Source organism: Salvia splendens, chromosome 7 (assembly GCF_004379255.2).
Source record: "Salvia splendens isolate huo1 chromosome 7, SspV2, whole genome shotgun sequence".
Lineage (NCBI taxonomy): Eukaryota > Viridiplantae > Streptophyta > Magnoliopsida > Lamiales > Lamiaceae > Salvia > Salvia splendens.
Genome location: NC_056038.1, coordinates 16,523,765 through 16,532,124, shown reverse-complemented (window position 1 = coordinate 16,532,124; position 8,360 = coordinate 16,523,765). Strand labels below are relative to the sequence as shown.

The 8,360-nt window shown below is 35.9% G+C and overlaps 2 protein-coding genes across 6 annotated transcripts; one reads left to right on the top strand and one right to left on the bottom strand.

Moving 5' to 3' along the window:
• Positions 1 to 742: 742 nt before the first annotated feature.
• On the bottom strand, positions 743 to 3,944 carry LOC121810945. 4 transcript variants are annotated; one of them, XM_042211692.1, is made up of 4 exons: positions 3,537 to 3,944; positions 2,255 to 2,821; positions 1,918 to 2,143; positions 1,704 to 1,811 (listed from the first exon to the last, which is right to left on the bottom strand). In XM_042211692.1, the coding sequence occupies exons 2-4, from the start codon at positions 2,444 to 2,446 to the stop codon at positions 1,729 to 1,731; spliced, it is 501 nt and encodes a 166-aa protein (XP_042067626.1). In that variant the 5' UTR covers positions 2,447 to 2,821; positions 3,537 to 3,944; the 3' UTR covers positions 1,704 to 1,728. The 4 variants fall into 4 exon arrangements, 1 of the variants encoding a protein (XP_042067626.1); XR_006052487.1 differs by lacking the exons at positions 1,918 to 2,143; positions 2,255 to 2,821 and adding an exon at positions 743 to 1,226 and having other exon boundaries at positions 1,366 to 1,728; XR_006052485.1 differs by lacking the exons at positions 2,255 to 2,821; positions 3,537 to 3,944 and adding an exon at positions 743 to 1,226 and having other exon boundaries at positions 1,366 to 1,728; positions 1,918 to 2,142.
• Positions 3,945 to 4,115: 171 nt separating this feature from the next.
• LOC121810944 (enoyl-CoA hydratase 2, peroxisomal-like) lies at positions 4,116 to 7,778 on the top strand. 2 transcript variants are annotated; one of them, XM_042211691.1, is made up of 11 exons: positions 4,116 to 4,311; positions 4,419 to 4,441; positions 4,562 to 4,667; positions 5,068 to 5,138; positions 5,260 to 5,332; positions 5,416 to 5,455; positions 5,886 to 5,958; positions 6,067 to 6,217; positions 6,964 to 7,034; positions 7,398 to 7,437; positions 7,515 to 7,778. In XM_042211691.1, exons 1-10 carry the CDS (start codon positions 4,255 to 4,257, stop codon positions 7,399 to 7,401), a joined length of 669 nt encoding a protein of 222 aa, XP_042067625.1. In that variant the 5' UTR covers positions 4,116 to 4,254; the 3' UTR covers positions 7,402 to 7,437; positions 7,515 to 7,778. The 2 variants fall into 2 exon arrangements, with proteins under 2 accessions (XP_042067625.1, XP_042067624.1); XM_042211690.1 differs by having other exon boundaries at positions 7,264 to 7,437.
• Positions 7,779 to 8,360: the final 582 nt, after the last annotated feature.

Genomic DNA, 8,360 nt, shown 5'->3' with positions numbered 1-8,360 from the left:
AACCTCCTACTATGTCCAAATATGAAAAAAATGGATTTATTGAATATTGAATAAATGATACGCCAACCTCCTACCATTTAGACGGAGGGAGTACTACAAAAGCATAGATTAGGAAGAGTTATTTGAATGTCCAAAAAAATGGATGTATTGAATAAATGCTAAGCCAACCTCCTACCATTTGGGTGGCATGTGATTTTAGGAAGAGTTATAAGGTGTAATAAGTAAAGAAAAAAATATAAGTGAATATTGTAATGAGGCAAGAGGAGAGATGGATTTATTTTCAAATATAGAAAGTTAACTGTCTTAAATGGGACAAACTAAAAAGAAATATGGACATCTTGAATTGGACGGAGGGAGTACTACAAAAGCATATACTGTCTACATTTTCAGCCATTTTCAAATTACTTCCTTCAATATTCTTCTTTCTTTGGTATATATAAATACCGCAATATTCATTACATTTTCATACCAGAAAGAGAATGTGTACAAATTGAGTAAAAGAAGACGTTGAAATAATGAATACACTTCAAAATTAGAACCATGGACTATTAATTGTATTGATTAATGATTAATGACCAATTGATTCCCATTCTTTTGTGTTCTTTTTTTTATCCTATTCACTATCCAGTTCCTTTTTTTTATCCTATTCGCTATCCACTGTACAAACATTACATGAAAAATTTCAAGAAAAGCATACAAATACAACCAACCAAATTGGGTCTACAAAAGTGTTTACAAAAGATACCTGTTTGACAGCAAATACATAGATAGATAGGTTCGTCAGTAACGCTCTAGCCGAGCCAACAACCTATCGACACAATAACCTAAAGCAAGTTCCCAATAATAACCCCAAGAATAAACAACATTACTCCAATGAAAGCTAAAACCATGTTCATCTTTGCCTCAGCCCGGCAACGACCGCATGATCTACAACCTACTTCACTTGGAGTCACACTTGTATTTTTGGAAGTCACCATGTTGCTAACAGGTTTCTCTGGACGATATCCCTGATTCAAGACAAAATCTGGTATACGGCCCCCATCTTGTTGGCTATGGAAGTCATCACACCACAAAAACGATCCAGGATGCTTCATGCCTGCCGGACATTTGTAAAAAAATCGGCCACTGTTGCCTCTTTCCCTGCACATAATAACCTCATTTTCCCACGCCCACAAGTGCATTCTGGTATTAGTTCACCATTTTCAGTTGATGTCGACATTGCCTCGCTGCATAACAAAATCAAATTGTTAGAAACACGCACAATCGAATACCAAAAAACAGTACCAAATGAAACAAGCAAAATATGACATGCTTAACTATCTGTATGAAACTAGATTTATAACTATCTAATGTCAAAATACACACATTCAACCACATGGATTGTGACATGTCTTCCCGCATTCGAGTCCAATCAGTGCTTGGTTCAACTTGTTCGACAAATTCCATGTGATCGTAGTCATTGTTATCTGTCTCCTCATTTGTCTCAATCTCAAGTGCATCTTCAACTGGATCGTGTGTCATTTCACCTCGTATAAAGTTATGCAAGAGAAAACATGCCATGATCATCCTAATCTGAGTTTTTATAAGGTAAAAACTAGTACTCCGAAGCACACCCCATCGCATTTTGAGAACAGCGAAAGCACGTTCGATAATGTTACGTGTTTTACTGTGCCTTAAGTTGAACAACTCGCGTGCGTTCTGTGGTCTTTGTGTGCCTTCACCCCATTCCTATAAATGGTAACGAATGCATTTAAAGGGAGTCAGAAAACCTTCCGCGTTTGCATATCCATTGTCACATAGAAAGTAATTTCCTAGATCAAGACGTACAACCATATTCTCATTAGTATACAACAACATAATATTATTAAAAGGCATAACCTATATACATAATTTCTAAGAATTTATATGTATAACAACCTTTTGGCACCTTTAAACCATCTTCCCTAGTCACTGCATCTCGAAGCACCCTAGCATCACCGGCTGAGCCCTCCCAACCAGGTAAAAAATACATAAACCTCATTTTGCGGTCACAGGCTGCAAGGGTATTAGTTGCGATTTGACCTTTTCTATTGCGATAACGTGGCTTATCAGTGTTACTGACAAGAACGTTGATATATGTTCCGTCTAAAGCTCCAATACATCCCTATGAATCATTATAAGACAGGAAACCAAGGGTTTGGAAGGAGAGAAATAATTAAGTCTAACTCAGAAGCAATCTGACATAAACAAAGTGTTCTTAAAATGAATAAAGTACCTTAAAATGTTTCCACCTTAGGTCGCCAATGTCATCTGTGATAGGTTCCAGTTTAGGTAAGAGAATTATGTGTAGCCTTATAACAGCTCTTAAAACTAGGTGCACATAGTGTGATATAGTTTCACCAGACCGCTTGAAGTTGAAACCTATTATACGATTTTTTTTGTGATGTGCAAGTATCCCTAGGAACATGGCAACCTGTTCCTCCACATATACATATCTACCATTTCACAACCCCCCAACTTCCTTTAGAAGAAGACACAATCTCCCGAAGGTATTCCTATCCATTCGAAGGTTGACTAAGCAGTCAATGTCGCTAACAGATACAAGTCTGTTCATATGCCGGACTTGTGGTGGAATCCGGTCTATAAGAGAGTAATGCCTAATCAAGTGCCGTCTATGACGTCTACGCATACGTCTACCTTGCCTCAAATAAAAATACAAGATTATGGTAGTTTGCATATGGAAAAGATTCATTATGTCTTCTACCATAAGGTAAATGGATATAGAGGTAGATAACGGAGGTGCCATGAATGATAAACATACAAAGTCGATGAGTGATATTTTCTGCACAGAAAAAATGAAATAAAATTCATTATTCTAAACACAGTTGAGTTGAATCTGAACATCACAATCAGAGAAGCATGTCCACCATATATCTGACTGAACGAATTTGCAACATTTATCTATTCAAACACCAAAGACTCAGATAGCAAGGCAAACTAATCAACTCGAAGGACTGACTTTGAGTTCATTATCACCTCAACACCTCACTACTTCATTTGATTTGAGAATTATCAGACAATTCATCCAATAAAAGTATAGAAAAAGGGAAAATGATACATAAATCATAGCACTATTCAAACCTATGGTAAGTACCTGAAGAACAACGAACTATGTACATTGCCGTGCCATTTACAAATGCGATAACGCAAGTGTTCCAACCATTGTATAAAACAACAACATAAACACAAAGCAACAGCATCACACTATAAATAACAGATTTGCTTCGTACACACACATCAGGCATCGCAAATACCAACATCAAAACTGGAAAGTGTTCTATGCATATGTGAATTTATTCAATTTTAACCTTGTTTTCATCCCACTTCTGTAACGAAGTGTATCATTCATGCAGGCGAAAAAAAACAAAAAAAAACAACGAAATGTAGAAACTGGCAGCACTCACTTTATTTTGGATGGAGAGAGTAACGAAGTTAGAAGCTACAAAATCAAAGGGAGAAGCAAAACATTCACCCAAGAGAAAAAAATGAAAACTAACCGTAGATTTCTCCGTCGCACCTCGACCGTCGTTGTCGCCTGTTGCTGGTCAATTCTTCTTCCTCCGATTAAGGGAAGCTTGTGGTGTAGGGGTCTTCTTCATTGAAGTCAATTCAGCTTTGCTTTAATTTGAAATGAGAAGGAAGAAGGGGAAAGCTGAATTTGAAATGAGAAGGAAGAAGGGGAAAAGAGAAGAAATTGAATTATTGGTCACAGAAATCGAGGTTAGATGGACTCAATCTGGGGGTATGGAGTGAGTTCCGGATCTTGACTAAACCAACTGAACAGTGCGGGCCTCGCTTGGAAACACGGGCTTTGAACTAAACTCATTTGGCAACCAAACACAGGATTCACCATGGTTTCGAATCCTAATCTGTGTGAAACATAGTAACCAAACGAATCCTTATAGTGTGTGTTGCATTTCATGTAGTATTTGATTTATATGTATAAGGACAGTGGTATGCTTGGGTTAGATGTCTTTCTGAGATGTAGGCAGTGTCTGCCAATTGCTTGACGAAAAGACCAAGAGAGAAGGAATTTCCTTGGGATTGAATTGAGATATCAGCAAAACGACGCCGTTTCGGGGAGGATTAAACGCTGCGTATTAAGCACAGCAGCTTCCTCCAGAGCAGAGGATCCGTTCCCATCCGCATACCCCTTTTCTAAACATCTCTCTTAATTTTGAATATTATCTGCAAATTTGCCAATCGGAATCGTCTATGGCTGGAACAGCGGAGATTGATCCCCAACTGGTTATTTCATACAAATTTCCTGAGGTAGATTTCTCCGCACTTTTTCTCACTTTCTTTTTTAATCTTGATTTTCCTCCTAATTTCGTTTTTTCGATCTATCCTTCTTTTTTGGCGGTGAAAATGCGCATCAGTCAACCTACAGCTATACTGAAAGGTATGCCGGCCTGAATTTATCTAAGTTGAGAAAAATGCTATTTTTTATGTTTATTGCTCAGTATGTGATTCAAGCAGTAAAAAAAAGAGCAAAAAACTGACGGTGTTGGTTGATTGCCAGGGACGCTGCACTATATGCACTTGGTGTTGGAGCTTGCTCGAGAGATCCGGTGGATGATAATGAGCTGAAATATGTTTACCATCAGGATGGGCAACAATCAATTGAGGTTACTTCATTAGGGATATCTTACCGTTGTATATATGATTAAAAATAAAATTTATATTCATGTGTGCCCTTGTAGGTTTGTCCTTGTTTCCAATATATGCTGGTTGGTTATTATAAAGATATATGGCCAATTGTGGCTGATTGTTGATTCTGTTTGCAGGTGATCATAAGCAAGTCCGAAAGATTAAATATGATGACTATAATTATATTCGGACTTGAATTTGGCCTACTCAGTATCTTGTTTGTATTTTGTATGACTTATCTGATTTCACCCCCTTCATATGGGAAATGAAATCAAGTTTAAGCAAGAAATTGAGAAAGTTTATTTTCTTTATACGAATTTTGTGTGCTGTTGAGCTGGTTAAGAAATATATTAATTTTTATCCTTCGTACATCCACAGGTTTTGCCAACATTTGCTAGTTTATTTTCTGCTGGACTTCAGTCACAGATTATAGAGATGCCTGGTTTGGTGTGAGTAATGATGTCAATTTTCTTGGCACATCTGTGTGCTTTGACATTAAGCATACAATTCTGGAAATGGCTAGTCGAGCATATTAGCTTTAAGTAATTTCTGGAATTTTTTCAATTCCAGATTTGACCCTCGTCTTCTATTACATGGGCAACAGTACATAGAGATATACAAACCTCTTCCTTCTAATGGCTGTGTAAGGTTCTCACTCATCTTATTTTGGATTGTTAGTTTTTTCTGCTTGCTTGAGCTGATTAGTTTATGTCTACTTTGATACAGATACTTAATAAGGCTACGGTTTCTGGGTTGCATGATAAAGGTTTACTTCAAATATTGACCGTACCCTCAATGGGAGATTTCTTATATCCTTTTCCTTACGATGAATGAGTCAGGCTAAAATCATGTTTAGAACTTATATTGAATATTGATTATATCGTTTTGCAATAGTGAGCGCCAACTTAAGGTAACAAAAAATATGCCTTCCCAGAAACGCCAGGTGCCACTCTAAATAAACAATAATTAGATCCTCTTCTCAGGATTTAACCTTTTTTAGAAGTCCACGTGGGTTGAAAAAGTATGAATTGTTGTATCTTATAAAATACATTTTGTAATTTATTGTCCTCACTAAGCCTCTATTGGGATTAAGATTTTCAGGCAATAGTATGCTTTTGTGTTGTTTATGATTTTTACTTTCTTCCTCATGGTTGAATGTTTCATAAAAGAAAGCTCATATTGGGATCTCCTTTCAGGTAAGTCAACGGTTCTCGAGGTTGAGATTTTAAGTTATGAAAAAGAGTCTGGTGTGCAGCTGTGCATGCAACGGTAAGGTTTTCTCTGTACCCCATATACATCTATGCCACTGGACTTTTTAATAATTTATTTTAATTTATGTTATCCTGAAAGTTGATATATATTTATATTGTTTAACAGGGCGGCTGTCTATTTGCGTGGTGCTGGTGGATTCTCACAATCACCCCAGCCTTACTCTTATACAAAATACCCCTCCGGTCAAATATCAACTTACAAAATTCCTAAAAGTCAACCATTTGTTGTGTTTGAAGAATGCACGCATCCGTCACAGGTATGTGGGATTTTATTTTTAGGACCAGATATGGTTGTTAGCTCAGAAGCACATGGGTGCATAGGAATAGAGAAATGGTAACAATCAAAGATATATCAGCCAGTAGCAGTGATCAATATCATCATTTATCATAAATACATGGCTAGCTGGATTGTGTCTCGCTGTTGTCACTTCTTTTTGGTGGTGATCTTTCTGTTTATTCGAGCTAGCATCTTCATGACTTATCATCCCAATAAAGCGAAAAATGGTGAAAAGAGAAAAAGAAACTAACCTCTTATATAAATTGATGATAAAAGTTATGTGCCAGCCAGTCAAATTGCTGTTTATAAATAAGATACCAAATACCTTCCAGGCTTCCACTCAAATCATGTCTTATATTTTGATTTGGAAACAAATTCTTTTTATAACCTGCCACTTGGTTTGATATATGTTTATGATGTGCTATTGGGTTACTGTAAGTGGACATATGCTTTCAAGTATAAAACAAAGCAAGTGATTTCTCTCTTCTTTAACTTGGGGTTTTGATATGTAAAAGCAACTCTGAGTAATATTTTGTGCTAAACTGATTGATGAATGAGAATTGAGAAATTTCACAATGTTGGATTTATTATTTTTTCCCAGTAACTAGAAAGCTGGCTATGATTTTTTGATAATTTGTTGTTCACTTACATGTTGATTAAATAACTCATCACATCTAGTCACTTGCATATGCTTGTAGTTTTTGAATTTTTCAGTAAATGATGCAGGCCCTCCTTTACAGGCTTTCTGGTGATTACAATCCATTGCACTCAGATCCTAGAGTTGCCGAAATAGCCGGGTACCTATTAAACTGAATTTTTTTCCCTTACTCTGTGCTTTTTCCGGTTTCCCAGTGTCTTTATTATTCGAAATTTCAGCAATCCCAGTCCCAGATACTGATATTATTAAACTTCCCTAAAATTTTGGAACAAGAACTTTAGCATATAAGTTTGTTTAAAATTCAATGCAAAACCTTGAATTGATGTATCGTTCATGTCTATTCATGTTGTTAAATTTGGACACATCAGATTTTCTCGTCCAATCTTGCACGGACTGTGCACTCTTGGGTTTGCAATTAGAGCCATCATTAATAGCATCTGTAGGGGAGACCAAAACATGATCCGCAACATAACTGGGAGATTTCTGTTACATGTATACCCAGGTGAAAAATTGATAACAGAAATGTGGATTGAAGGGTTGAGGTAAATATGATTTTAACATTTACTAGTTATATTGGATGAATTAGTTTGGTATGCTTACAAGTGGTTGGAATTTGCAGTGTGATTTATCAGGTGAAGGTCAAAGAACGAAACAAGGCTGCGCTTTCTGGCATAGTCACTCTCAATCGCTTCGCCTCATCTCTCTGATCTCTGATGTTGCGAACTAAGTTTGCTTGTGGATTATGTGCATCTACTCCTCTTGTGTTTTTAAATGGCTGAATTATTTTGTGGCTGTAGTAAAAATTTCTCCATCAAATATTTCAAACTACAACTGAATAAGTAAAATAACGCTATGCAAAGATATAAAATCAATCATTTGCTGATGTGCATGTAATTTATGAAAGAGGTAGTATTTCAAATACTAAAGTAAGCTGCTTCGATTTGTTTTTAATCTGCGCAAACTAAGGTGAAATTCATATAAACTTTCCAAGATTGAATAACCTTGATACTATACGACCTTACTTTAACATATACTCTTAGGAATAACATGATAAACATCACATTTTAAGTTATTTTAAATCATATAATTTCAAGATAGAGGAAGTTATAAAGAGTTTATAAGATCAATCAAATACTATTGGAAACAGAAATAGATCAATTGATGTACCACAATGTATGTCAGTATGTGAAATTATAAATTCATGCATATGCTATCAAAATCTTTAGCGATTCTATGATATCATATAATTTTCAATCAATATACTCCATTTGTCCCAATAAGAAAAATGTTCTTTCCATTTATATTCGTCCCAATATATGACCCTTTCCATTTATCAAAAGTTGTCATCTACTTATTACTCACGTACATCAATTTATCATTACGTCCCACCATTACAACTTATTTAACACTAAGAATTAAACAGTCAAGTATATCATCAACTAGAAAAATAATACTCCTATTAAGA

Excerpts from the sequence above, each read along its gene's own strand:
- LOC121810945 (XM_042211692.1), bottom strand. The coding sequence starts at position 2,446 with ATGTTCCTAGGGATACTTGCACATCACAAAAAAAATCGTATAATAGGT. Across the intron at positions 2,144-2,254 it reads TAAGGTGGAAACATTTTAAG|GGATGTATTGGAGCTTTAGA; the intron begins GTACTTTATTCA and ends AATGATTCATAG. Across the intron at positions 1,812-1,917 it reads TGGTTTAAAGGTGCCAAAAG|GAAATTACTTTCTATGTGAC; the intron begins GTTGTTATACAT and ends GTCTTGATCTAG.
- LOC121810944 (XM_042211690.1), top strand. The coding sequence starts at position 4,255 with ATGGCTGGAACAGCGGAGATTGATCCCCAACTGGTTATTTCATACAAA. Across the intron at positions 4,442-4,561 it reads ACCTACAGCTATACTGAAAG|GGACGCTGCACTATATGCAC; the intron begins GTATGCCGGCCT and ends GTTGATTGCCAG. Across the intron at positions 7,438-7,514 it reads ATGTGGATTGAAGGGTTGAG|TGTGATTTATCAGGTGAAGG; the intron begins GTAAATATGATT and ends TGGAATTTGCAG.